The sequence below is a fragment of the Nicotiana tomentosiformis genome, chromosome 7 (assembly GCF_000390325.3).
Source record: "Nicotiana tomentosiformis chromosome 7, ASM39032v3, whole genome shotgun sequence".
Classification (NCBI taxonomy): domain Eukaryota; kingdom Viridiplantae; phylum Streptophyta; class Magnoliopsida; order Solanales; family Solanaceae; genus Nicotiana; species Nicotiana tomentosiformis.
Genome location: NC_090818.1, coordinates 36428650 through 36456198, shown reverse-complemented (window position 1 = coordinate 36456198; position 27549 = coordinate 36428650). Strand labels below are relative to the sequence as shown.

At 35.6% G+C, this 27549-nt stretch overlaps 5 protein-coding genes and 1 long non-coding RNA gene across 10 annotated transcripts; 3 read left to right on the top strand and 3 right to left on the bottom strand.

Annotated features, from left to right (window-relative positions):
- Positions 1-1145: 1145 nt before the first annotated feature.
- Positions 1146-3603, top strand: LOC104116372 (fatty-acid-binding protein 3, chloroplastic). The gene is made up of 5 exons (XM_009627213.3): positions 1146-1441; positions 2418-2510; positions 2654-2809; positions 2891-3105; positions 3220-3603. The coding sequence occupies exons 1-5, from the start codon at positions 1207-1209 to the stop codon at positions 3376-3378; spliced, it is 858 nt and encodes a 285-aa protein (XP_009625508.1). The 5' UTR covers positions 1146-1206; the 3' UTR covers positions 3379-3603.
- Positions 3456-6751, bottom strand: LOC104116373 (receptor-like serine/threonine-protein kinase At1g78530). Its single transcript, XM_009627215.4, has 7 exons — positions 6471-6751; positions 5614-5661; positions 5386-5527; positions 4970-5308; positions 4629-4883; positions 4418-4551; positions 3456-3772 (listed from the first exon to the last, which is right to left on the bottom strand). Exons 3-7 carry the CDS (start codon positions 5519-5521, stop codon positions 3581-3583), a joined length of 1056 nt encoding a protein of 351 aa, XP_009625510.1. The 5' UTR covers positions 5522-5527; positions 5614-5661; positions 6471-6751; the 3' UTR covers positions 3456-3580.
- LOC138896462 (uncharacterized) lies at positions 5990-6645 on the top strand. The gene is made up of 2 exons (XR_011409632.1): positions 5990-6239; positions 6289-6645. It is a non-coding gene; the product is annotated as an uncharacterized lncRNA (long non-coding RNA).
- A 791-nt stretch (positions 6752-7542) lies between the features above and the next one.
- On the bottom strand, positions 7543-16294 carry LOC104116371 (SH2 domain-containing protein A-like). 2 transcript variants are annotated; one of them, XM_009627211.4, is made up of 12 exons: positions 15947-16294; positions 15082-15246; positions 14208-14414; positions 13883-13972; positions 12956-13033; positions 12700-12864; positions 11795-12157; positions 10675-10958; positions 9602-9764; positions 8682-9019; positions 8068-8145; positions 7543-7978 (listed from the first exon to the last, which is right to left on the bottom strand). In XM_009627211.4, the coding sequence occupies exons 1-12, from the start codon at positions 16082-16084 to the stop codon at positions 7960-7962; spliced, it is 2088 nt and encodes a 695-aa protein (XP_009625506.1). In that variant the 5' UTR covers positions 16085-16294; the 3' UTR covers positions 7543-7959. The 2 variants fall into 2 exon arrangements, with proteins under 2 accessions (XP_009625506.1, XP_009625507.1); XM_009627212.4 differs by having other exon boundaries at positions 15082-15237; positions 15947-16292.
- Positions 16295-17892: 1598 nt separating this feature from the next.
- On the bottom strand, positions 17893-21112 carry LOC104116370 (uncharacterized). The gene is made up of 6 exons (XM_070180172.1): positions 20830-21112; positions 19852-20141; positions 19544-19612; positions 18509-18696; positions 18208-18405; positions 17893-18125 (listed from the first exon to the last, which is right to left on the bottom strand). The coding sequence occupies exons 1-6, from the start codon at positions 21095-21097 to the stop codon at positions 18098-18100; spliced, it is 1041 nt and encodes a 346-aa protein (XP_070036273.1). The 5' UTR covers positions 21098-21112; the 3' UTR covers positions 17893-18097.
- A 751-nt stretch (positions 21113-21863) lies between these two features.
- On the top strand, positions 21864-27157 carry LOC104116369 (ribokinase). Of its 4 annotated transcripts, XR_004512142.2 has the most exons (7): positions 21865-22621; positions 23963-24148; positions 24542-24737; positions 24811-24949; positions 25371-25420; positions 25543-25689; positions 26831-27157. XR_004512142.2 is itself a non-coding variant. In XM_018777745.3 (4 exons), exons 1-4 carry the CDS (start codon positions 21893-21895, stop codon positions 24900-24902), a joined length of 1203 nt encoding a protein of 400 aa, XP_018633261.1. In that variant the 5' UTR covers positions 21864-21892; the 3' UTR covers positions 24903-24954. The 4 variants fall into 4 exon arrangements, 1 of the variants encoding a protein (XP_018633261.1); XR_001973271.3 differs by lacking the exon at positions 26831-27157 and having other exon boundaries at positions 21864-22621; positions 25379-25420; positions 25543-25808; XR_001973270.3 differs by lacking the exon at positions 26831-27157 and having other exon boundaries at positions 25543-25808.
- The last annotated feature ends 392 nt before the right edge of the window (positions 27158-27549 follow it).

The window sequence follows — 27549 nt, the reverse complement described above, 5'->3', positions numbered from 1 at the left end:
AAAATGTAACTTTATGCTCCTAATATACCTTGCCTAATATAAATTTATTATAAGCAGAGAATCTAAAGAAACATACTGATTATGTATTAGCTTGGTTGGATTTTCAAAAAAGAACTGGATTAATTTGACTTATTCCAAGTGATTAACTTGGGCTTTTTTATTTTTGGTCCGGCAGCCCAAAATAATTACATACAGTAATACATATATACACGTAATTATGTTGTATGTGATGTGTATACCATCCATTCTTTTTTGTATGTTGCTTAAGATTTTGATACACCCACTAAAAAGAATTATTTAATATATTTGATTAAATTATCCTTATTTCTTCTATAAATGAGTAATTAATGATTATATAATTTTTTTTGAGTATTGAAAGTGAAATTGATAAAAAATAAATACTACCATCTTGGTGATAAATATTTTTAAAATATTTTTTGTACTAAAATGACAGAGAAAAAGGATCAAGGAAGCATCTAAGATCAAAGTTGGTTCTATTGAGTGATTGAGTTCAGATTGAACTTCAATTCAATTGAACTTTTCCCCAAAACATGGGAATCAGAGAAAACTCAATTTGACAGCAGCCACACGTGACATGTTCGAGTTGTGAAAATATCAATTAATGCTTGCATTAATGTAGATTGTCTACGTCATACTTCTTGGTGCTGCCTTTCCCTATTCCTATCTCTTTTTTTTGGATCTGACAACAACTGTTCCTGAGATTAGATTGAACTTCAAATGACAATAATTCAATCAGGGTACATACTATTCCCTCTGATTCAATTTAATTGAGGTAGTTTGACTCGACACGAAATTTAAGGGGAAAAAAAAAAATTTTGAAATTTGTGGTCTTAAAAGCTTAAAAGGTAAAAGTTTTGTGGGACTATGACATTTGTATAATTATAAAAGTTTCTCATTAAGGATAAAATGAATAAAATAAAGAGTTTAAAGTTAAATTATTTCTAAATTTAGAAGTTTGTCATTTATTTTGAAAAAGGAAAAGGAAAGTATCTCTTCTCATTTGAGGGAGTATATAATATGGCAACAGAAGTTGTTGTGCGTGGGCCATCAATCATCATTTTATATCACTGTTTCAATCTATAACATTTACTGCATAACTACAGGAATATACATACATATACTTAAAATAAACTAAAACTGAAAGTTCCTTGTCTTAACAAACGTACTAACATTTTCAGAATTAAGATGGTTGCAGCTGGAGCTATATCACTACCAATTTGGATTTCAACATCAACATCCACAAAGATCACTGCTTATTATAATGTCAAACCCAGAATTTCTTATCCCTTAAAAACTCCAAGAAATGCAGTAGGCCCAATATTATTCAACAAAAGCCATAGTCTCTATCCCTTATCCACATTTGAGAGAAATGAACGACATGAACACCATTTCACACCTAAAGCTGTTTCTTCCTCTTCGGGTAATACAACTAATTCTTGCAAAAGTTATTGTCTTTAGTTACTATTAATAGATGTTAAGCTGAATTCACACCCTTTGAGCTAAAGAGGAAAAGCCCCCTCAAAACTGTATTCTTTCTGATTTTCGGATTATGGGTAATCTTGATTTCCCAGCAGGATACGTTATTTTTTACTAAATATTCATACAAGTCCCACATTTGCCACAATTGAGTGAGAAAACCCTAAATGGTATAAATGCAAATTTCCTGTTCATTGCCAAATTTACTTTTGAGGACCCTTTAAAATTAATAATAATGAAACAAGAAAATACATGATTCCTGAAGCTGGTGGAGAGAATACTCTATTGCATTACTGCATTTAAGCTAATATTATGTATCTAAACTCAATTATGTTCTCTATGGTAGTGAATAAACAGGATTTACTGTATTGACTATCAGTAAAGGTTGTAGCATTGTAAAGGTATCCGTGAGAAATAATTTTCAGTTATTACATTCAAGTCTAAATGTTCACTGAATTAGGAGATGGTATGGAAGAGAAGATTTGACTTGGCACAAAATGTAGTGGAATTACTGGTTTGTTGAGAGTTAACGCCTAGCTGAACTATTTGGATAATGTGTAGATTAGTTTTGATTTCAGTTTAGGAAGGACCCTCAAAGCTATGAAAGCAGGATTAGACAAAGCCGCAATGGTGGACTGGTAAAAATGTAGCCTAAAGAATCAATTTAATCTGATAATGGACACATTTCCCGCTCATGGTTAAAGCGTAAATACAGCACCATCACTTTTCAATGTTGCAGTTTGCAAAGACAGGAGTCAACCTTCAAAATACTCTTTAACTTGCACCTACTATTTTTAGCCCTTAAGGTTTTTTGGGACAAATCAAGCGAACCAATGTTTCCCTTTTGACGTTTATGAATAAAGAGGAAACCTAATCATATCCTGTGTTTGTTTATGACATGACATTTTTTGTGGATTCAGTTGAAAGTGCAGAAGAACCAGCAACTAAGGTGAAGTTTCAAAGATCACTGAGCCTACCTGGTTGCTCTACTTCATTGTCATTGCTTGGAACTGGTCAGCCGCAATACATTCAATAATCTTTTCCAAATAATTCGAGAATCAATTTTAATTATTGATTTATCTGCACCAAGTTCTTCTAGATCATGATAATGGTTGTGTTCTATGCTCATGTCTTGCTGCTCTTCCTGCAAATTTAGGATACAGGGAAAAGGTTTTTGCAATTATTGGTGTCAAGGTCTATGCTGCAGGTCTCTATATCAATGATTCTGTCTTTAGTAGGTTAGATACCTGGCGAGGACGTTCAGCTGCAGAAATTCAGCAGGATACTTCCTTGTTCAACATGATATTTGAAGGTAAGTGGGTGATGTTTAATTGCTTGGACTACTGGGATGGTAGGAGATGATATCAATTAAAATTGATTTTATGAAGTGCAGCCAATCTGGAGAAATCACTACGCATTGTGCTGGTCAGAGATATTGATGGTAAAACTTTCTGGGATGCTTTAGATGAAGCCATTTCTCCAAGAATCAAGTCACCCACTGCCGAAGATAAGGCTGCTCTTTCCACGTTCCGTGGTGTCTTTCAAGGGAAACCTCTTAAGAAAGAAACTTCCATATTCTTGACTTGGATTAACCCAACCAAAATGCTTGTGAGTGTGCAGCTTATTTACATTAAGATTCTATTAGGCCCATATATGTGGACTTTGTTTATTCTTGGCTTTCTTAATTCTAAGTTGATGCTCTATTTTATGGAAATTTTGAAGGTTTCACTCTCTTTTGATGGGATGCCTTCCTCAGTAGATGCGACAATTGAATCTACAAATGTTGCATCGGCTCTCTTCGATGTATTTCTTGGTGGTGATCCGGTTTCTCCTTCACTCAAAGCATCAGTTGCTAATGGACTGGAAGCTGCGCTCAAGTGAAGGCCATAATGAGTTAGTCTTCCAGTTGGCTTTTACTTCCCTGATTTGTTAATCAATGATTCATTAGGGCAGCTCCATTGGAAAAAATTGTTTTGTTAGCTTCCATGTATTGGGACCGGTAACAAGCATTATGCAAGCCAAGCATTAAAAGTACAATTAATTATTTGAGAGAAATACACATTAAAGCGAAACACCAAGAATCTCATGCTAAAGCATTTACTTTTATTTGCTCAAGCATTTTAACAACTTCAGCCATGGTGGGCCTTATGCATGGCTCTGCCTCAAGGCACATCCATGCAATGGTAAAGACATGGTTAATTTCTTCTATGGGAAACTCCTCTAAGTTTCTGTCAACTACATACTCTTCCCTTTTCTCCTGAACGACCGCCTTCACCTGTAAAAATAGAATGAGATTAAGTGACCAAATATATGTCATCTTGTGAATTAGAAAGAGATTAATGAAGGAATTCATCATATCAGCCTGATAAGCAACACAAGACTGATACTTAATATATGACGTAAATGGTAAAACTATACTTCATTGACCAAATGGTGTAGAAAGTTAATCTGTCTCCTATCATAAGAATAAAAAGTAAGAAAATTTAATCTGCCTATGTTTGTATAACTGCTGACTTTTCAAGTGACATAAGATTGTTTGAGAAAGATTGAGATTTCAGGAATATCTTAATCATCTGCATCTTTAGGTATCAAAAGAGGAACCTCTCAAGCTTTTTGTTCTTTATTTTCTTTTCTTCAAGGCATTGATATTAGGTCAGATTTAAGTTAAGGCTTCTCTGCCCCGCACCCACCAACCCGACCCTGTTATTTCCCATTACCACATTTTCTCATTTCTCGTTTCCCATTGACTTTTGAGTTGGGAATTCTGTTTTCCCCATTAAGTTCAGAGGCTCATGCCACTTATAAGTTATAATATTAGCCATTTGCACCTCACTGATAAGCGCATTGTGCATACGACTCTGAGAGTGTTAAAACTTGAAAAGCTAGCATGAAAAAGGAAAAAAACGAACTAAAAGTTTACCCAGGTTACAAGCTTGGTTCCTTCCTCCAAAAATGATTCATCTGTTGGCTTTCTCCCAGTTAGAAGCTCCAGTAAAACAACTCCAAAGCTGTAAACATCTCCTTTTGCTGTTGCTTTTCCAGTGTCAAAATATTCTGCAGCAGACCATAATATAATTCATAGTTCTTCAAACACCAAGATTAAACTTCTAATGGCCTAATCAGAAACATACCAGGAGCCAAATATCCAAAAGTTCCAGCTACCAAAGTTGAAACATGGGTCTTATCTGGTTCCATCAAAGTGGCTAGTCCAAAATCAGATACTCGAGCCTCCATGTTATGATCCAGCAATATATTGCTCGACTTGATATCTCTGTGGATAACGTGAGGAATGCAATCGTGATGCAGATATGATAATCCTCTTGCAGCTCCTACTGCTATTTTGTATCTTGATGGCCAATCCAAAACCTTCCTAGGACCAGATTTTCCTGCATTATAATATTGTCATCTTAAAGTTTATCAGCATATCAAAAACTCGTAAGGTCTGAAATAAGTTAAAATGTTTGATATATACCATGAAGTACTTGATCTAAACTTCCATTAGGCATAAGCTCATAGATGAGAAGGTTATAGTGATTCGTACTGTAGTATCCATGAAGCGTCACTATATTTCGATGCTTTATGTCGCCCATTGCCACCAACTCTCTTTCAAAACCTCGGTCTTGTTCTGCACTTATTCTGTTTAACCTCTTTACTGCGAAAGAAGTTGATTCATCAATTGTCAGTTTATAGACTGTTCCATAGCCTCCTGATCCTATAATATCTTTGTTGGTCAGCTTCATGGTTTTCTTCAACAACATGTTGGATTTCAATGTGTCCATTTTTGATGATTTAAACATCACTAGCGTTCCACCTGAATATGGACATGAAGGAAATGTAAGATATTTTTCATCAATCAAAATGGTATTTTAACTCAATATCATATCATACCAGATAAGCTGTCTTGAACAACCATTTGCTTTCTCCTACATCTACGGTAACAGAGGATTGCCATAATAATCTTCGAGACAACAAAAGAAACCACACATATTGTGATATAGAGTGCAACAACTTTAGAATTTCCCATTTAGTGCTGCAAGTAGTTAAGACCAAGTTAGAAACCAAATCACATCATTTTGTTCTATTGAGCAAATATGTGGGGGTTAAGAAAACAGGTACCTGAACTATTGACAACTCTTAACTTGACTCTCGGCCTCCCAGCTTTAACTGTGGAATTAAATAAACATTAGCAATAAGGAGTGTACCAGAAGAAAGAAAAACAAAGGAAGAACAGATTATTAGTGGAGGGAACAATTTAAACTCCCTCCAGGCTTTTCATTGCATATAGACGCTATAAGAGCAGAGGCGGATGCAGGATTTAAACTTTGTTGCTTCAATCTTTAAAGTTCTTCATTGAATCCATTACATTTTTAAAGTTACGCGTTCATATCTACTATAGTATTTATAGTATTTTTAGTGGAATTTTACACATAAATGTATATTTCAAGCCAAAAGCACTGGGTTCCTTTGTTGCGCGGACTCTTCAAAATGCTGCTGCACCCGTGTCAGATCCTCCAAAAATACACTACTTTTGGAGGATCTGACACGCACCCGGCAATACTTTTGAAGAGTCTGAGCAACATAGCTGGGTTCAGATGAACCCGTTATTACAGAGCTACATCCGCCCCTGTATACGAGCTGTTTGCCTTTTGCTACATAGAGCACATACTCCTTATTCTGCGTCTACTTTGTAGCAGTGGCGGATCCAATAATGGATTCGCGGGTTAAGAATCTAATGCTTCGTGGTCGAACCTTTTTTATAAATGTGTGTGTGTGTCATATGGGAAAAACAAGTATAGATAGAGTTAAATGTACATTTCAGAATCCACTTTCTACACCCAGAAGGCCAGAATCTACAGCGTCTAAGTAATTTAATCCGACAGTTTTCAGCAGATACAATTAGAGCTCTCAATATGATGTAGAATGAAGAAGAATAAATCAACTACACAACTTTTAGAACTTGAGTAGGACTTCACCTTGATACCATGTTGCAGGAAGGGGTCATTTCTTGAAGCAAACAGCACCAAGGTCCGCCAGAAAAATCATGCAGAGTTCCCAAACCAAAATCATTTAAAGAAGTTAAATGTTTCCCTTCAATTTTATTGTAAGAGCATCTCTAAAAATGGGGTCGTAGCTCACCTGTCAAGAGGAAGAACTGTTCAGTATGAACAAGTCTCATGTGAATATGGTTTTGCTCTTTTTCTAACTGATAAAGGTGATTTGAATCATTGATATGTTGACAAAATTATTAGTTTACTATTCATGGAAAGACTTGCCAGCCTTTGCATGTATGTACTTTTTGTTGGTGACATTAATACTTTATTTGCCATGCCAGCACACTCAAAACATATACGTAAACGTAATCTTGAAACTTATACATACCCAACATTGTCGACAATATATGCAGTGATTTATGGACAGTAACATTTAAAACACATGCAATTCGATATTATGGCAACAGTTGCCATTTATGTGGAAGTTGGGAATATTATCAATCTACCAGGATTGCTTTTCTTGGAAAAAAGATTGAGCTGTCAAACACGCTATTCAGTTTTTATCCAAAACGCAGCACATGAATCTTGTGAAAAGCAAGAAACATTAGAAAAAAGCCTATCTATTTGACTTTTTATAGTGTTTAACTGTTAAATTAGGTACGCTTTGAATTTCTTGCAGTAGGGTGGGTTTTCACACGAGCAAATAACAGATTTATTCACGCCTTGATCTGCTACCGTTTAAGTTTCATCTTTGAACACGTCTCATTCTTACGACGCAATTATGTTCAATTCAAGTGAGAATGCCAAGGTCTGAAGAAAATTAGTTTATATGTAGCAACAAAACTTGTAATCCAAAAAGTGCATAATGTTGTTATTTGCAACTTGCTTCTAATTTTGTTTTACTTCTTAACAGTCAACTTTATGTTAGGGAAAAAAGAGATGGCCACTCTTCATGCAGTTTGTGCATCTTTTTGTTTTTGCTTTAGGCATTCGGTATCTGAAATTCACTGACCCGACTAATCAGAATTTGCACCATATATAGACTCGCCAAGACGGAGTGATGCGCTCCGTACCAAGAGGTTTTCCATTTCCAGAGCAATTTGTACATCTTTGCTTTCAATGCAACAAGGATGGAGTCGCACTAAACTCTCAACATAAAAAGTTCCTTCTCTACTGCATTCATTCTTGCTCAAAAAATTCTGATTATAAAGATTAACCGCATTTTGTTAAGAGCCTAAATCAATACTATCTATATGCAATCGGGTAATAATATCATCAGAAATCCACAGGATATACATTAACAAATTGCTCAGACATTCATATATACAAATTAAGGATAGACCCCATTGTTTCCCCTCTTAGTTTATCTTTTTTTTCCCCTTTGAAATCCATTTCCATTTTCCCTTGCTTGTTAGTAACAGGTCCATTCATCTCTCTGACATGGCTATAAAAGTGCAAATCTTTGAGTGACCTACTGGCTTCTCACAATCCTGCAATTTTAAGACTTTTAACAATCACTTAAAGAAGAATAAAAGAGTTGACTGGCTAAGTGGATAATCAAAAGAGTAAGAAGTCTTGCCTTCCGAGTCGCCTGAGCTCAGGCTGTTCAAGCAGCATATCTTGAATTGGCTTTATCGTCATTCCCTTGGACCCAAAACTGCAATGACAATAGAAAAGGACCCTCTTAGTGATGCTGAGATTGAATCTTATGTCTCACATGTATGCAAGAAATATAAAAGCAATTCAAGATTAGTAAGTACTTCTTCCCAGTGACTGGTACATAGTTGCCTACATGCATGCTGTTAAACTTCAAATATTCGCTGGCATCTATATGTAAGGCTACGGGAGATTGTCTTCTCCTACATGAATTGGTTCAACAGAGATTTACAAGCATAACATCTCATGCTACATGTAGAAGAACTCGACCAGTATTTGACACTGATGTATCATCAGCTAAAAGCATAATTCTGAAAGGAATTTTCTATCTGAGAAGGTGGATGATGTTCTGGTATCTCTTACCCTATACTTGGTCTAAGTATCCCTGCTATGTGATTGGAATAGAAATTAACGAAAAAGGAAAGGAAATACATTCTCTATTTCCCCACTCCTCTCCCAGCCTTCTTTTACAATGCAATGGAATTAGGTCAAAAGTAAGAAAGAAAACATCAAGAACATAAATAGTACATTAATTACCTGTAAATGAAGTCGAGGGACACAAGTCTGTGGTGAATGGTATAGTCACTTCCGACATAAGTGGCGACCAGATTACCAGCGTCAGGGTGGGGCCAGCTCCTTGATGTAGGAAACCGCAGTATAAAAGTACCTGGGCCTTGACCTCTAAGTGAAGATTCTGCTTCTTCCTTGGTAATGAACCCTTCGATCCACACAGGTGATGCAGAACCCCATAATGAAGTAATACACTGCTGTGACAACGTAAAAGCTACTGGGTACAGCCAACACCACAACTTTTCAAAGTTGTCTTGAGAAACTAGATCTTGACAACTAGAGACTCTCCTCAGGAGGTCGAAATCCTACAAGTTGGTCAAATTCATCAGCATATTTTAGCACACCCTCTTTGCAAGATAATTTAAGTAAAGCAATTTAAGGAGAGATCTATGAGATCTTTAAATAAAGTGAAGTCAGAATAACCTACACAAAGGTGAAGAATTGCCATGTGTAGTGTAGCTTCATGCAAAAACTATTTTGAAAGTTTGTGTTTAACTCAAGAATGATATGTACTGGCAAAAGCTGGTGGAATTTGGGTATAGTCAGAAAAAACTGAGATTCACTCTTACAGACTTCCCAAGTATGCTATCTACGCTTTATCCCATGATCACATCTAGTTATAATATCTTCCCACACAAAATTGACATTGCAAGTCAAGAAAAGGAATTTAGTTGGTAAAAGAAAACATTTCTTGCTACAGTGTCAACCCTTCCAATGGGTAGCAAAACCTGTCTCTGGAAGTGTAAAACGGCCTTGCCAAATAGGCGTGTAAGTGGATTTGGAACCTCAGAGAATATGTGGGTATTTTCAAAAAACCGAGGGAATAAGTTTTCCCTCTTTGAGTAGTTTTCCAGACTATGTACAAGTTTAGAGAGGAAAAAGAGAACCTGATGAGTTAGAGATCTGGTACGGCCAAATGTCATCTTCAGGAAATGCTCTTGAAGCCCAGATACCAAATTCATCCAAGGGACATGGTGGTTGTCATCGGATATTAAATTCCAACATTTGATTCCCTCTTCTATCAGCCTCTTTGAAATTGATATTTGATGTCTAAAAAAGTAACGTTATTCATACAAATTGAACAGCAAAATTTTGCACAAAACTAGTAGAGACAACAGTATACAAGGTAACTAAATAGTGATGACAACAATGAAATGAAAATAGAAACGGAAACCTGACATGTATATTTTGGTTTATATCACATGCAATCTAATCCTGATCCATAAATTAAAAGTCAATGTATTAATTCCAATAGTTAAAAAATTCCCAAGATGCATACTGCAAGTGCACACTTTTTACCGTCTTAAATTTATATGCTATCCTATTAGTGATGTCACAGAGAATCTGTTGCTTTTCAGAAAGAACTTTTTCTTTATTTCTAATTATTCAAAAAAAAATTAAACTTCATGAATTAATGAATAAAAAAATTGGCAAAACAACTATGCGTGAGCTAGTCATTTTTCTAGGACTTAGCTTTCTCAGGAGCAGAGTCATTTTCAGATCATTTATGACGATTTCTTTTACTTTTGGAGGCCAATAGCACTTAGGAATTTCCCTTCCAGATCTCCTTTCTTGTTTCTTTTTCCTATTTTACTTGTTTTATTCCAGCAAGTTAGCAATTTCAAATGCTCAGGAAACAAAGATAAAGGAAAACAGGGGGGAAAAGAAATCAGTGAAAACATAAAACATAAGGCACAAGAACCTTTTGATTTTCTGCGCTATGAGATAAATAGAAAACGCTTTTTTGCTTATTGCCACCCTTATAAATGGAACTGGTATTTATGCTCTATACAGTGATTTGGTTCTTTCAAAATTTTTAATACATCCATGGTGATATGAGGAAATAACAGCTAATCAGCTATAACTGTAAGAGAAAGGAATAAATGCCAAAAGTAGCATTACAAACTAGATGGTGTTAGTAATTGTCTCTTTGATATGCAACAATAGAAAGAAAATATACCTGTGGTGTGAACATCCAGAGAATAAAGAAACTCTCTCTGCAAAGGTTGCAAGTTCTTCTTCTTTAGCAGTCACTGCCATTTCCTTGAGAAGAAGACGCCTCTCATTCAGGTCACCAAGACAGTATTTAAAAACATCCACATCTGAGATTGGATCTCTGTTACTTGGCAAGTCATCAATAACAGAGTTTGTGGTTTCACTGTTCTCTGAATCAGAGGAGAAATTTTCTGCCCGACCGCGGCTTACTGGTCTTGCCACCAAAGAATTATGATATGCATAGTTATCCTATTTCCAATGCATGTTTAGTGAGAGATCATAATAATGACAATAATTAAGAAGTTGTAAACAAGACAAGATTACCAGGAAAAAATTGGTACAGGGAAGCAATGACAAGGAGAATAATAATGATGATGATTGGACCAGCAATAAATATTGACGAGAAATTCAGGTAGTAATAAAATTATTCTAGATCACAGTCCCTTGCAATTGGTGACCTAATAGGAAGCACTTGTTGCCAAAATGAGAAGTTTTAGAAGGCATTACTGAGGAAACGGAATGGCATTGAAGGAAAAATAGAAGGACCAGCGTTTTTAAAAGTGAAAAGCGCAAAAAAAGCAGTAAGGTACATGAGGAAGTGAAAAACGAAAAGTGAAGGACACGCTCCTTTGAAGTGAAGCGCATATATATGAATATAACACTGTAATTACCAAATTGCAATTAGAATAACTAAGTTCAACATACAGTAAACAATAATGCCGATGTTAATCCAATTTCTTAAAATTAAGATTAAAAAAAATGACCGCTTATCATTTGTATCACCTTGTGCGACATTCTTTTAAGTGCACACTTCTCTGAAGTGCATGACTTCACCCGTGAAGCGATAAGCCCTCACTTCGCATTGCTTTAAGTGACAAATGGATGTTTTTAACAACATGATGACAAAAAGAAGCTTAATTTTCAAAAAACAGCAATAGTTTGTACTTTCAACCTTATTCACCACTTAAGCAAGTAAGCTAGTTATACAAGGAGCAGCATCCATAAGCATATATTAGTTATGTCATCCAAGAAATAGTGTCAGAACATGCTAAAAATAATAGGATGGAGCAGATGTTTAAAAATACCTCAGAGATCCAGGAATGAGATTTTGATTCACCATTAGCTTGCTGCAGCACAAAATCATCCTTAAAATTTGCACATAGTTTCTCTTGTCCTAATTTGACCCGCTTTGATGAAAGACTTTGTTTTGCTTCACGTACAATACTGGGCAGATCAGAAGATCCATCCTCCAATATAGGAGATTGAGATCCATTTAGTAAATGGATTCCCAAAGATGATTTCCTCAACATTAGAGAGGCCGCCCTGGTGTTACGATTCCGAGAAATACACCGGATTGGTCTGGAGAATACCTCAAGGAAAGGATAATTACCCATTTTTGGAATCTCAAACCTAATGCAGAAGAGCCTGTTATCACACTTGGATGAAAGCTGCAATTGAGACAAAAGATCAATTTTCTAAATGGTTTTAATAGAAAGAAGTGATCAGATAGCATTAGTATTTTAATTCATCTCCAAGCATAACCTGTCATCAATTTCCATGTAGACGTGAACTACAACAATACACTACGTAATGTTGTAATAAACCTTACACATGAGCAGCTACAGAAAAGGGTGCTCAAGTTCACAGATTATAAACTAGGAAGAGTTTTGTGGGACAAAGTATATCCACATTGATGTGCTCATCCCATAGAATAATTATCATTTTAACTGTGCCTAAATCTGCAACAGCTATGATCACGTTAAAATAACTCAGCGGGAAGAGGAACAAACACTAACACCTACTAACCAATATTATATTTGCCTCATTAATCACAGATCTTCGTTGCAAGTGGAGATTATGTGTTTCCTGAATTAATATACCTTCTTCCAAAGCAAGTATTTTCTAATTCAAGATTGCAATCAACAGACAGCTTCTGGACACTTTGTATTGCATGTGTTAAAAGAAGAAATACAACTATCCAGTATGGTACCTGAGATATCTTGAGCTTAAAGGAAGCACGTCCACTAATTACTTTGCTTGGTCTATCAGAAGAAGCGTATTCAATTCCATCATAATTCGTAAGAAGAGGTGCCTCATCATCAACTGGCTTCTCAACTGGTGCTTCGTCATCGGCGTACACAAGCAAAGCAACAACCTTTAAAAGCATAACATATATCCATAAGAAACTTGCAGCTAACTTAAGGACTTCATTTAATCTTTTTTGTATGGAAAAATAAACAACAAACCTCCACTTCTTCAGTTATGGGGCGACTAAAGCTATCCATCAGTGTTACATCTAATGAAAAGTTTCTCCGGCAGGAGGCCTGCATTAAACATACAGGTAAAGGAGTAAAAAGAAACTCATACCGAATAACATAAATATGTGAATACCTCAGCAAACTCCCTCTTGCTAATTTAATCTTCATGCGAGCATCAAATGTACCACCTACAGCTTTTCACCATGTTCATCTCAGAATACTGTAGTTCTCTCTCTCTCTAACTCGGTTGCTTTCTCACCACTACCTCAACCAGCACACTAATTACTACAACATATTGCATGGTAATACAGGTCCACACTCCTCCAAGCCCTTGAGAGATGTTAGAATGTCATTGACAACAGTTGAAGATTTAAGATCAGCAATAGTTAAATTCAACATCTTATCACCAAAAGAGGCATACTTTAGAATTTTTTGAAGAACCAGCATTACAAAAAAAAATGCTAAACTATGCCTTTATCATTGATAATATATCAAAGTTAACCATTTCTGATCTTAAATCTTCAACGGTTGTCAATGACATTCTCGCATCACTGAAGGACTGGAGGAGTGTGGATTTCATGTAACATAGCAAGCTTTCACCACCTAGCTTTTTTTCCATCAATTAAAAATCAACTTAAAATAGAAGATATACGACAAAGTTGAGAGTTATGGCATATGTTTGAGACACTCTAATGACAAAGTTGAGGAGTTATGGCATATGTTTAAGACACTCTAAAGTTACAGTACTCGATCCCGGGAAGACTATTCAAAACAGAACTAGAAGTCTGAAACGGGATGCAGGGATCAACTTTTATAATGTTCCTCGACTGATTTGCATCCAAATAATTTTATCAAGATTATTATTCCCCCTGGATATCATTTCCAAAGAATTTCAAAGTAGTATATCTTTATTACCTTTCCACCAACAATACTCCAAACACCATCGGTGTCTTCTTCAATTTCATACGCGCTTGAACTATCGATAGATAGTTGTACTGGAGGGTCCTGATAGGAGCACAAACCAATTAGCAGAAACTAGTAAATACATGAGTAGACACAACAACAACAACAACAAAAACAACAACAAAAAACCCAAAAGAATCCCACAAGTGGGGTCTAGGGAGGGTAGTGTGTACGCAGACCTTACCCCTACCTTGGGAAGGTAGAGAGGTCGTTTCTGATAGACCCTCGGCACATGAGTAGACACAATCTTCGTAAAATTAATGACAATGTTGTTTACCTTAACATAGTGATTTTTGATAGATGATACTACTGGCAAGAGCTCTGCACTGTACACATAACCATCCAGCTGAGAACCCTTTCCACTAATGCAAGGCAAAGATATTTCAGAACTGTCTGATACTGAATCATTATTGAGTGAGGACGTCAAAGACTTCTCGCCTACAATCTCCCCATCAAGGTAGAGGCGCAAAAGATCTTTTGTGACCTGAAATGCTCCAAGGATAAGGGTTTCTTAAACAGCCATAAAACAAGACAAAGTCACCAAAATTCTGGCAGTCAGAGAAGAGCAGATGACAACCTGATGAGATCTTTGGACTGGTGATAGCTTTAGGATGATCCAATTAGTGTATTACCTTTGTTCCATCTCAGGGCACATTTTATCAAAGATAACACAACACGTCATACCAACAATCATACTAATACTACTCTTCTTCGTGCTGTCAGAACATACATGCTGATGTCACTAGTGTAGTCTGCTGGACCAAACCCAGTTGACGCAGATGACTCGTGGAGCTATTGGACAATGAGTTCACTAATCAATTTAGCTTTGCCAAATTTTGGGGCAGAAAAACATCATTTGGCAATTGTTTTCATTTTGTTATCAAGAAGTGGAAAGCCACTAGGCCTAAGCCAGTATTTTGGTTTCCCTACTCTTGTTAAAGCTCGCTTATTCAGAGCAAACTTAATGTTGAAATCAATATGCCTAATATAGTGAGAATGTGCAAAAAACATTAACTATAGAAGGTAACAATGGCCATTCTGGAGTAAGAAATTAGTAACACGACCATGTAAGAGTAGATAAATGGCAAAACAACGCATCAACTGCTATGAATGTTGACTTGGAGGAAGTAGGACAGGTCCAAGTTATTTACCTCACATCCAACATGAACCCATTTCTTCATAGGAAATTCACTTTCTGAAGTTGCATATGCATCTTCCCTCCACGAAGTTAGTAAAGGATAAAGTAAAAGTCTCTTCTTCTCATCAAGTAACAGGAAAGGAGCATGGGATGTGGCAACTGGATGCTTCTGCATAATCTAACAACCATCAAAAACCATATGAAAGGAAAATGGTGCAAAGGAACAAGTTGTTATCTTGCAGAACATAGCCAACAGAGTGATCATAAGGATTCAAAAGCCTCTTCCTTTAATTTTACTGGAAACAAATGGAGGACATGGTTAGGTTTATGACTTTGCCGAAAAGTACTCAACTCTCAAAAAACTCTATCTGTTAGTAGGAAAGCATGATTTGCAGATAGCTACATGTGGTGACAAATTCAATTACCAAAAATCAAAAGCTAATAGGCAACACGAAGTAATGATGAAATACTATATAGACTTAAAGATAAAGATAGTACTAGGGTAACCCTGAACACAACATAATCGAGACTTTTGCTAAGTTGGCAAACATATCCTAAAGGCAAATGACCAGAAAATATGAACAGTTCACATTAGCCAGAAGACAAAGTTTGCAACTTGCAAATAGTTGCAATTATCTAAAACCATGTATACGCTATAAAGTAAGAATCTTTTCAACAAGAATGAAACCTAAATCAGAAACTTTAAAGTAACCACTACATATAATTATATGACATTATCAAGATTTCATCAGATCAAATTGAAAAGAAGGGAAAAGAGCAAATGAATACATACCAAATAGTAATTAGGATATCTAGAGAAAATAAAGCTGCAAATAAACCACAAACAACTGAAAAGAACAGCTATAAAAGAGTTTTACCTGCAGAAGAATTGTGGAGGGTAAAGTTGAGGCCTTATTCAAGTAAAACCAGAAGCAGAGAAAGAACCCATTTGTGCCATCATAATCTTTGAATTCCACTTGAAGATCTTCCAAAAAGCCATAATCTTGAATACCCATAATTCCCTTTTCAGCTTTCTTGAAAAACAAAAAATAAAGAATACCAACAAGTCCAAAATCCCAACGAAGCAGTTGTAATATTCGTCACTATCTGTTGAAGCAGTTCTGGGGGCAATGGTGTTTTCTTGACGGCTGTTAAATAACGGTTGGTAGTGTCAATCGGCAGTTCAGGTTCCAGTCTTTCACAGTTCCCCCCAAACCGAAGAAGTATTTGGGTAGAATCGTATGTATCGCGGACTAGCGTACATTTAACAGTTAACAAATAAGGGAGAGACAGGTAGGATTTAATTGGTGTATTAAGTGTAAAAAGTGCGGTAAGAATTGTCATTTTAAATCGGCGCTTTCAACGCGAAAGTCTGCCTTTTTTCAACACGATTTCTGCCTATTTATAGTTTGCTTTTTGCTTGGAATTGCATTTTTTTTAGGGTTACGAAATTATGCTACTATTTACATTTTGAAAATTTAAAGGCTTTTGCCTAGTAAGAAAATTGGAACTTGAAATCAAAAGAAAACAACTTCATGGGTGCGTTTGGCATGAAGAAAAATATTTTTCGGAAAATATTTTTTAATTTTTTTATATTTTGTTGGCTTAAATGTTTTGAAAAATATTGTCCTCGTTAAATTCTTGAATTTGGAGGGGGGAGGGAGAGGGGAGCACAGGAAATATGGGGACTTGGGGTAAGGGGGTGAGGAGAGTAGCATAAAAAATTATTTTCCTAAAAAATATTTTCTACTCTTTAATCAAACACTAGAAAAATATTTTTCGAAAAAAGTTTTTCGCTCACCCACCAAACAATAGAAAATAATTCATAAAACTACTCATTTTCCATGAAAACGTTTTCTAGAAAAATATTTTCCTTCGTACCAAACACACCCCATAATTTAAATACTTTTACATACATATACATCAACAATCACACAAAAATATTTGAATTGTGTGTACATTGTGTCGATTTAAAAATCACCTTAGTTTATGAAAACACTCTTTGCAATATTTTTGGCTCATTTGAATTATTGAATAGAATATGTATGTTAAAATTTTACTTTCAGGCTGTTATTTTTTCACGTTCTTTCTAATATGGTATTCTCTAGCAAACTTAATAGGATATCATTTTGTCTACTACTATGCATAATATAAGTAGGATCTGAGGTTGCTTATTATTTGGCTACCTATAAGGAAGTTAGTTTTCTAGCTGAACGCACAAATATTCCCAATAAGAGGACAATGATAAATCATGAAATGGTATAACTGACTTAGTTCATGAGCTTTTATTTTCACTTAGCTTTCTTTAATCACGGAATAGAAGCAAAACCTTATGAGTTATCTACTATATATGAAGTTCAAACTATTGTTTTAACTCAAAGTCGTGGAAAATCCTCCTGTGTTTTCATTTTAGTTGTTGTTTAAACGGGAAGTGTCATTTTGGTAATGAGGAAATAGAACTCCAGTAAATTGGAGTAAGCGACTCTAATGACAACTTACTCTCCCTTGACATTTACCTGTTCAAATAGTAATGAAATATCTCGGAAAGCGCAGACGTGAACTTGTTCTGAGCTTAGGCATAATTTGTTAAGGTATATTTACAAACTATATTAGGTTCGAACCTTAATTTATTGAGAAAATGCATAGTGTTTTCGTGTTTAGACAACAGATATCCACGGGCAATGTGTAAAAGGGAGAGGATCCCTCAGTATATTTGCCCAAATATACCAAACATCAGAAGACTGCGCCTCTTTCCAAATTGGATGCTACAGTCATCACATGAGCCAATAGAACATATGAACATGTAGGACATTTACGTAGAGTATGCTGAAAATGTATGTGTACATTTATAACACAAATATTACATATGTGAACATATCAGTAGAAATGAACTTAAACATATCACACAGAAGTAACCCTCAAGCTTAAAATAAAAGCTACATCCCTGCATGTGAAGAAATTCTGCAGCTTGATATCTTCTACTTGTCATGAAATCGATACCTTTTGGTCGTCTGCTACACAACACATTTTTACTTTGGCTTCAATTTCAGGGCAGCACTGCACACATAAACAGAGTTGTAAATCTCAGAGAAACACTAAGGAAACAAGAGCACAGCCCACAATAAATGATGTTATATACCTATTGATGCAGTAACGCTTTCCAGTAGGCGGAGGACCATCATCAAACACGTGTCCAAGATGAGCATCGCAAGCTGCACATAGAACTTCTTGACGAGGCATGAAAATGATAGACAAGTCCATCTTTGACTTCACATTGTTGCCTACGGGTTGGTAATAAGATGGCCACCCAGTCCCACTATCAAATTTGGTAGAAGATCTGCAACAAGCAATATCGAATTTCAGATATCACAACAGAAGTATTAAGTATAGTTTTCTTAAAGAAAATTGAGTAATTAATCAAATACAAAGAGAATACATACTCAAACAAAGGAGTGTCACAGCAGATGCAATGATATGTTCCAGGGGTTTTGGTGTTCCAGTACTCCCTGAAAACGAAAACAAAGAAGAGATCAGTAAAACAGGCAGCAAAAAGAACATTTATAGCAGCATGTTTGCCATCCCAACCTATAGGCAAAAGCAGCAATGCAGTTAGATCTATTCCATAACCGATACAATCATGTTATATATTTTTAATAAATTATGGACCACAGTTGGACGGAACTTAGAAACTTGTCTGCGCATATAATGTTTAAAATTCCTTCGTGCCGAGGGTCTACCGGAAACAGCCTCTCTACTCCTCCGAAGTAGGGGTAAGGTCTGCGTACACACTACCCTCCCCAGACCCCACTTGTGGGATCTCACTGGACGGCTGTTGTTGTTGTTGCATATAATGTTTAAAATATGGACCATAATTGGACAGAACTTAGAAACTTGTCTGCGCATATAATGTTTAGACATTCCAATTAACCACGTCAGCATCAATAACCATAGCACATTTAGTGTTGTATTCTGAACTCATGGTTGAAATCAATTAGGGGAAAGATGCTCAAAATGTTGCATAGACTAAAGGATATCATCTAGTTCCTGACTCTTGCTTTAAGTAAAATTCAAGAGACACATAATTCAGTATGCTGATTCTCTCCGACTTGTTTCCCTATCCCCGCAGTGTGTAAAATAGCAGCAAGGGGAAAAGAGAGAAAATTAAGTATGTGTTATTGGTCCCAGTACTCTATTCAACACAGTAAAGTGCGTGATCATATCAAAGTTCTAAAGGTGGATGGGTCCAAATGGACAAATCAGCAGATAATTTTGTTTTTGTAAAGGATCCAAGAAGCTTTGCCAAAGGTTGTTGCCAGTTAGTTGAATCTTGAAAGCCAAGTTTTTTGTAAAAAATTGGAATATCTCACGACCAAGTCGTCAACCTTTTTCTTCCAAAAATGTTGTGGCAAAATCACATATACATACCCAAGTCAGCAACCCTTTTCTTCCAAAACCTAATTCCCCAATTAACCAACCTCCTCATCCTCCTCAATTGTAAATTCAATGTTTGAGCAATCATCGACACAATGGTAAGCATCAAAGTACTTGACAAGCAATATTCAGAGGAATACATAGAGTTGAACATAGTAAAATAAGAAATTGAAAGATTTCGTTGAAATTGTTCGTTTGGAAATTTCCCGAAAAGCTAATCATAGGTTCTTCTCTCCATCGGTCTTAAAGTCCCCTTGAAGTATCAACTAATAAGAAAGATATTAGACAACCCCTCTTTTTTCTTTTTCACAAATAGGAAGCTTCGAATCCAATTTGGATATTAAAAGGATTACCAGATATAACACAAAATCTCTCCACCTATTCCTTCTAGTCGAGCCTCTCGGTCTGTCATTATACCTCGAGAAGTAGAAAGAATTACAATCCCCATTCCACCTAAAATTCGCGGAATTCGTTGATAATTAGAATAGATTCGTAGACCAGGTCGACTGATTCGTTTTAAATTTAAAATATTTCTATAGGGTCTTTTCCTATTCCTTCTATATCGCAGGGTTAAAACCAAAAAATATTTGTTGTTTTCTCGATCCTCATCACTTACAGAGCTATAATCTACTTTGCTGGCCCCTGCATAATGTGCATTTTATGTGTCATGGTAAGATGATTCTCACTTCTGAAAGCACCATGCTTTAACTATTTCAACAACATCGCACACGATGCTTAGACAAATATGCCTCACAAAGCTTATTTTATGCCAAACCATTGTGAGACTACTTCACAAAAGTCAATTATCCTAAGCATTCCATTAATCTTATCCTAGTAACATCGAGTCTTTCTTGTTAAAATGGCATATACCAACTGCTATTACTCAGTAAAACTTCAATTTCCAATTTAACTTGGTACAAATTCTGCAAAATAACATCAGAATCTAAAAGAAATAATAACAGGCTTAGAACGAAAGAACTAAAAACTGAACCTTTGAAGTTCTTCATATTCTAACTTTTGCCACCATGTGAAATCATTTCTTAATCCAAAATCCATTCCATATATAGCTCTCCATACAAATAGAAAAAATGGGATATCCTATCACTATTCATCATAAGCAAAAAAATTAAAATTATGATTTGCCTAAGCTATTAATTCTATCCTACGCTTTAAAATACTAGTAAAATAGAGTCCCTTCACTATCTTCCGCATGAACTAGCCGTAATATGATCAAAATGAAACAATAATTTTAACTTTTACAATTATAAATAAATAGTTTATAGAGAGAGAGAGAGAGAGAGAGAGAGAGAGAGAGAGAGAGAGAGAGCACTGTCTGGTTTTGGAGAAGAAGCTGAAGAGCCCATCGCACGAATTGAGACCGAAATTCTGGGTCTGGATTTGTTTAGCGCTCCAAAAGTTACGCAAGACAATGGCTTGCTAGTAATATGGGATTTTGATGAAAAATTCACCGCTGAGCTCAATGGGCTTGGTATGGTCCGAGAAGCCATGAACAAATACGAAAACTGATTCTTGAATAGGAATATGCTCGCAATTTCTAGCATTTGTGGGGGTGATGTTCCCCTGCTCCGCAAGCCCATTGACAGATTATGCTTTCATAATCTTAAGCCGTTAAGCTGTTGACTATCATTGATATGTATGCCCTGTAGTATGAGAACCAAGATGCAAGCAATAACACTCCTAGTGATTTTTAGGGATATTTCATACACTAAAATTGTGCATTTATCTACGAACTTGTAAGATAGAGGGAACATATTTATTTTATGTTTATTAATTAATGATACATTTATTTTTTAACATGACAATTTAATTATTTTTTCTATGATTAAGTACGTGTTAGTAAGAATTGAGTCGAGCACTTTCTTCTGCCCTAATACTATAATAAATTACGCAATCACCTTGAAAAGTCTAAATTGCTAGAGAAGAAAAATATTTTTGTTTATGTTATATTTGCAACATTTCATCCCAACTACTACTAATAATTTTAACCTGTCTCTGCTCAGCTCCTATGACGGTATGACCTATCTATAATCAGACTGGTAATGACTAGCTTTTGCTCATGAACTCGAGTGTAGCTGAATATGCCTTATTTTGACTAGTGGCGCTATTTCTTTTAGCTAAATTATTATAGGTTTATCTCTAGCCACGTAGACCGAAAAGATACCAATGGCCAATGGGCTTTGGTTTCCGCTAGTATTAGAGGACCGGGCCACAATCATAACTGGGCCGCTAATACTCTGACGTGGAACACTAATCCTGAATAGAGAAACCGTGGCATCCACGCATCTTAACAAGCGTGAGTTGTCAGAGTCCACAATAAAATACTGTTTGTCACATGTGGAATCGTCAATAACAAAAACCTGAACACTACAGAAATGACTCAAAGACGAGAGAGAGACAGTGAAGAAGAAGAAGAAGAAGAAGAGAGGGACATTACAGGGAATATGAGGAGTTTAACAACACCTTTACAATCAAAGCATTGGCATCCAACAGCCCAAAACAACCTCAAAAAATCAGAAAGCAACAATCTTTACAGCTACCCTCTTCAATTTAATGTCAACAACAGCAACAACCCGTTATCAAGAAAAGTAAAACCCATATCTTGTTTTGCTTCAGAAAACACAAATCAACCAATCTTGAAAGAATCAAAGCCACCACTAGTAGTAGTTGGATCAGCCAATGCAGACATATATGTGGAGATAGATAGGTTACCAAAAGAAGGGGAAACAATTTCAGCCAAAACTGGTCAAACATTGGCTGGTGGAAAAGGTGCAAATCAAGCTGTTTGTGGTGGGAAGCTTTCATACCCAACTTTCTTTATTGGTCAAGTTGGTGAAGATGCACATGGGAAGTTGATTACTGAAGCGTTAGAGAATGGTGGGGTGTATTTGGATCACCTCACTACTGTTTCTAATGCTCCTACAGGACATGCTGTTGTGATGCTTCAGTCTGATGGGCAGAATTCTATTATTATTGTTGGTGGTGCCAACATGTCTTGTTGGCCTGAAAATTTAGCTGATGAGGATTTGGAGATTGTGAGGAATGCAGGGATTGTATTGCTCCAAAGGGAAATTCCTGATTTTGTTAACATCCAAGTCGCAAAGGTTTGATCTTTGGATTTATTTTTGTGATTTCTCTAAAGGCTTCATTCATTTAGGCAAAATTCAATTAGTGTGTGGACTGTCAAACTAAGGATTGAATTTATATTTCTTCCCTATTGGTGTGTCTGCTAAAAAAGTGTTAGATGTTATTAGAGTTGTTTACAAGAAGTAAAATTTAAAAGTTTTTATCCTAAAAAGGATGGAGTGGAGAGAGAGTTGGAGTTTTGTTAAGGTATTAACAAAAGATATTAGAGATAGAATAGCAAAAATGTTGGTCGAACCAAAAATTCTATAAGCTAAAAATTCAAAAGTTGGAGGTGATCAACTATGGTTTGAGCTCTGGATTTATTTCTGATTTATCTAAGGCTTGATTCGTTTAGGCGAAATTTAATTAGTCTGTGGACTCTTAAACTAAGGGTTGATTTATGTTTCTTCATTAATTCTCTTAAGATTTCTTAATCTTTATGTTTTTGATGAAATTGAGGCTATCCTTGATGAATTATTATCTCTGTAAGTAAAGAAAGGTAGATTATAACAATGTGTTTTAGTTGCATCCATGTTGCAAAGGTATGACCTTTGGATTTACTTCTGATTTCTCTAAGGCTTGATTCATTTAGGCGAAATTCGATTAGTGTGTGAACGGTCAAACTGATGTTCGAATTTATATTTCTTCACTATTTCTCTCATGCTGTCCTAATTTTTATGTTTTCTGCTGAAATTGAGGTTCTCCTTTTGAGGAAACATTGTCTCATTTAAGTAAAGAAAGGTACTTCATAATTATGCGTTTTCCTCACCTACCTTTTTCTTGTGGTAAATTAGAATTCGCCTTGGAGACAAAAAGACCAAATAGGGGGGATATCCTTACTAATTGTCCCTTTGACGATTAGGGGAAACTGTCAGATTTTCAATTTTAATCATGATTATCACGTATAGAAAAGGGAATGATATATCCTTCTATTAAATGAAAAAGGAGAAGATTTATTCTCATTCATTTTATGACACACTTTTTGTTTTGGGATGTACCAAAATACTATTCCATTGATGTATTATTTATATAACCTTCAAGAGTTAAAATCCATCTAGCTATTCGAATTAATCTCTAATATGGTATTTTCTTTATGAAACTAACTTTTCAAACATAATTTTAATATTTCTTCTACTACTAATAATAATATATACTAGGCAATTACTATCTTGAACTCCATGTCTAGTCAAACATCGTCATTTATTGAAACAGATGAAGTATATATGTTTTCTTTTTGTCTCTCTTTGTGTGTGTGTGTGTGTGTGTGTATCGAGTGTCTTTGGTTGATATGCTTCTTTAAAACGTCTTGGTATCTTCAGGCTGCCAGGAAAGCACATGTTCCAGTTATTCTAGATGCTGGTGGCGTGGATTCTCCCATCCCTCTAGAACTTCTTCGTTTTGTTGAAATTTTGAGCCCAAATGAAACAGAGCTGGCTCGCATAACAAAAATGCCGACAGAAAGTTTCAACCAAATCAGCAAGGCGGTGGAGAAGTGCTATGAAATGGTTTGTTTTAACTTGCCTATTTTGTTTTTATTGCCTAAAGTTTGCATCCTATTTCTTAGTAGGACACATTATTGCAACGGTTCACTTTGATTTAGACTTTGTCAATAATCCAAAACAACTTGCTAAGTTGAATTTTCCGAGTCCGTGTTGAGGTGTTATGGTTACCCCCTCATTGATGTTGCAAAATGTAAAGGTCCTATTAGTACTTTTGCTAGGTGAGTTTAAATAGCTGATACATGGCTTTGCTTCTCCTCATAAATATGATGGCCTAGCACTTTGTTGCTTTTGTGGCTCCGGTTTGGTGCACTTACACACAGTAGGGCATTCTGTAAATTTGTGGTTATCTCAGTTTTCATTATGTAGGATGATACTTATATTCTCTTTCATTTCCAGGGAGTTAATGAAGTCCTTGTTAAGCTTGGGTCCAACGGATCTGCTCTTTTCACAAAAGGAGAGGAACCCTTGCAGCAACCCATTATAAAAGCTGCAAAAGTCGTTGATACAACTGGAGCTGGTGACACGTTTACATCTGCTTTTGCAGTAGCCCTGGTTGAGGGGAAATCCAAAAAGGAATGTTTGAGATTTGCTGGTATGCATGCTGCTGCTTTTTTCCAAATTTTTCTTCTCAGTTACCTGTCTGACAAAACCTTCTGCACTTACAGCCGCTGCAGCTTCTCTCTGTGTTCAAGTGAAGGGAGCTATTCCAAGCATGCCCGAGAAGAAAGCAGTTTTCAATCTTCTCCAGTCAGTTTGAAGACTTTGAGTTTCCTTTATCGATGTACTTGTACATAAAAATAAGAGGTAGTCTTCTGATGTTCTTTTTCATGCTTAAAACAACTTTAGTGGGAGATCAACTGATTGGAATGTATGAGGATTATACTAGTTTGTGCTTTGTCATAATCAATAGGAGAAAAAGAAATGATAACACTTGGATGTTGGTTTCCATGTCGACAACAATCTGAAAATATAATGTTGTCTTCACAATGAGGCATATAAATTGGCTACCCAAATTAGTTGAAATAGAAACTTAGAACTTGAATAAAGATGAACAACAAATTAAATCTGAACTTCTCTAAAACTGTGGCATTAATGAAATTTGAAGGTGCCTCATCTGTCGTATATGTGCCTGTTGTATTTGGTTCACTCCAATCTGCAGTTATGGGTATTGAGACAGAATATCTTATCATTAGTAACACCACTTCTTTTGTTTCTTGAAATGAAGTTTCTCAGGTTAATGAGTTGAAGTTCCAGATTTTTTATTTTCATGAAGAGGTGAGCAATTACTATCTTTGTGTCTCAATTCACTTTTCCTTTTTCATTTGCTCTTTTCTGTGGTATACGTTTTTCCACTTCTCTTTTTCTAAGATCATACTTGTGCATCTGATGTATTTCAGGAGTACCATGGATTACTGGTTGACTTTGAGAAGGAGCGCTGATCTGCATATTTCATTACTTCAGGCAGCCGGTAACAGAGGGGATAGTATTTTGTACTTGAGCTTTCATTACCGATTGGTGCTGAAATAATGCCAGCTTTGACAAATGTGAGTGACATTTGACTGCTTTTGAGGGTTGAAATGAGCTTCATCTTATTACTGACTGATTCTGCTAATAGTCTTGTGCTTTCTTTTTATTTGTCCATTTAATTTTGAGTTTGATTTAATCAGATGGTCCAAATAATATGCTATTCTACCAATAGATTTTCATACCTGGAAGGCTAGAAAAAGGAAAATATGCCTTCACATCAACCTCAATGCCTTGGGTACTCTATTGTTGTTGGGTTGCTCATCTCGGACTTTCAGTTTAAAGATTCTTCAGGCATATAATTTGATCTCCCAATCTGTTTCTAACAAGTTAAAATAAATTATTATTAGATGATTATGGAGTAATGGAAATCAATTCCTAGAGCAAGACTTGGTTATTCCTTCGACAATGCCAGCAGTTTACGGGGTTTGGGGTTCAAATTTATATGCTTCGGCTACCTATAAAGGGCTCCTAATATTTAAAGAAAAATATTATAAATTTGGCACGTTCAGCTGTTAATAAGATTTCTTTTCTTGAGAAAGTTTTTTGTGTTAGGTCAATAATGTTGGTGAAAATCATGAGAGATCAATATTTAAATTTCCAACATTTACCTCCCCTTTGTGGTTTGTAGGCTACTACATAGGGGAATGTTTACCCGGTTCGCACCAAGTGTAGCGACTGCGGGTTTCCCTCTTAACAAAAAAAAAAAAAATCCAACAAAGGTAGCAAACATTAGGTGATTTCGTTCCATATACCTAAGCTTTGGTAGGTAGAGCTAGTCAATGTTTGTGTTGGTGGTGAGGGGTTAATATAAACTTTGGATTCATCTAAAACCTTTAGCCAGTAGCTTTGGTTTAGATCGTGTACATGTGAGGGAAAAACTCATGAAAATAAGTAAAACTCATTAAATAAGTACAAATAATAGATTTCTAGGATATCAAAATTAGATAGGATGTGATAAAATACCAAATCCAAACTTATAAAGTTCAAATTCTGAATTCGTCTTTGTTAACGAAGGTAACATATAGTTGATGATATAGTACATAAGCTGGCTACACCTCTTTCATTAATTCTCATCACCTCTATTCTGATTTGTACCTAAAATAAATACTACGTATGTGTTTTCCATTAATCTGAATTTAGGCTCTTCTTCCAATTCAGAGAGGATGAATAAACTACACCTCCATCATACTTTGGAAACTTACACAGGCGAAGTTTTCTCCAATTTAAGGACTCGGAGAGTGAAATGATGGTCTTGGGTTTCAATATAATTTTGTAACTAAATTGTTTGATATTGTTTTGATTAGGTGTAACTGGTCAATTAGCTTTAGCCTATATTATCTCCACCAACTCTACTTTGGATAGAATCAACGTTAAATAATGGTTCTCCAAGCGGCTATCCGTTAGCTCAACGATATTGGTGACCTAAAGCCAAACTTCAATTAGAGGCCTTAAATTTATATAACAAGATTCAATATATTATTTTTATTTTTATTTTTATTTTTTGTAATGATGGTATACGGACCATCTTGAACGTATCTTGATCATTCATTTATTTACTCACTATCCCTCACCATTACAAATATTTGGTAATTCTACTCACTAAGGCTTACATAATATTTTATAAGAAACATATAATGACGGTTAAGATAATATTTTTAGAAATTCTCATAATCTAATAATCTTTATTTTATACCACTAGATAGATGGCAATATAATTTCATATATTTAAAATAGTTCAAGTCGATTTCGAAAAGACAAATGGCTTAATACATTCTTTATAAGAAATAATTAACTCTAAAAGATACTACAAGAGACTTCGTTCTTTAATTATCAAAGTCGTCATCAAATTATTTATTTTCATATATTACATATTCATT

What these genes read in the sequence shown, in the direction of transcription:
- LOC104116372 (XM_009627213.3), top strand. Translation starts at nt 1,207, where the DNA reads ATGGTTGCAGCTGGAGCTATATCACTACCAATTTGGATTTCAACATCA. An exon ending in AGCTGTTTCTTCCTCTTCGG is followed by an intron (nt 1,442 to 2,417) that starts GTAATACAACTA and finishes TTGTGGATTCAG; the next exon opens with TTGAAAGTGCAGAAGAACCA. An exon ending in GTTCAACATGATATTTGAAG is followed by an intron (nt 2,810 to 2,890) that starts GTAAGTGGGTGA and finishes TATGAAGTGCAG; the next exon opens with CCAATCTGGAGAAATCACTA.
- LOC104116373 (XM_009627215.4), bottom strand. Translation starts at nt 5,521, where the DNA reads ATGGGAAATTCTAAAGTTGTTGCACTCTATATCACAATATGTGTGGTT. An exon ending in TGTTCAAGACAGCTTATCTG is followed by an intron (nt 5,309 to 5,385) that starts GTATGATATGAT and finishes GTCCATATTCAG; the next exon opens with GTGGAACGCTAGTGATGTTT. An exon ending in TTTAGATCAAGTACTTCATG is followed by an intron (nt 4,884 to 4,969) that starts GTATATATCAAA and finishes ATTATAATGCAG; the next exon opens with GAAAATCTGGTCCTAGGAAG.
- LOC104116371 (XM_009627211.4), bottom strand. Translation starts at nt 16,084, where the DNA reads ATGGGTATTCAAGATTATGGCTTTTTGGAAGATCTTCAAGTGGAATTC. An exon ending in TCTGGATGTTCACACCACAG is followed by an intron (nt 9,765 to 10,674) that starts GTATATTTTCTT and finishes TTACTTTTTTAG; the next exon opens with ACATCAAATATCAATTTCAA. An exon ending in TCCCTCGACTTCATTTACAG is followed by an intron (nt 8,146 to 8,681) that starts GTAATTAATGTA and finishes TTGTCATTGCAG; the next exon opens with TTTTGGGTCCAAGGGAATGA.
- LOC104116370 (XM_070180172.1), bottom strand. Translation starts at nt 21,097, where the DNA reads ATGGGCTTGCGGAGCAGGGGAACATCACCCCCACAAATGCTAGAAATT. An exon ending in AGATTTTGTGTTATATCTGG is followed by an intron (nt 19,613 to 19,851) that starts TAATCCTTTTAA and finishes TTGCTTGTCAAG; the next exon opens with TACTTTGATGCTTACCATTG. An exon ending in AAGCGTTACTGCATCAATAG is followed by an intron (nt 18,126 to 18,207) that starts GTATATAACATC and finishes TTATGTGTGCAG; the next exon opens with TGCTGCCCTGAAATTGAAGC.
- LOC104116369 (XM_018777745.3), top strand. Translation starts at nt 21,893, where the DNA reads ATGACTCAAAGACGAGAGAGAGACAGTGAAGAAGAAGAAGAAGAAGAA. An exon ending in TTAACATCCAAGTCGCAAAG is followed by an intron (nt 22,622 to 23,962) that starts GTTTGATCTTTG and finishes TGGTATCTTCAG; the next exon opens with GCTGCCAGGAAAGCACATGT. An exon ending in GGAATGTTTGAGATTTGCTG is followed by an intron (nt 24,738 to 24,810) that starts GTATGCATGCTG and finishes CTGCACTTACAG; the next exon opens with CCGCTGCAGCTTCTCTCTGT.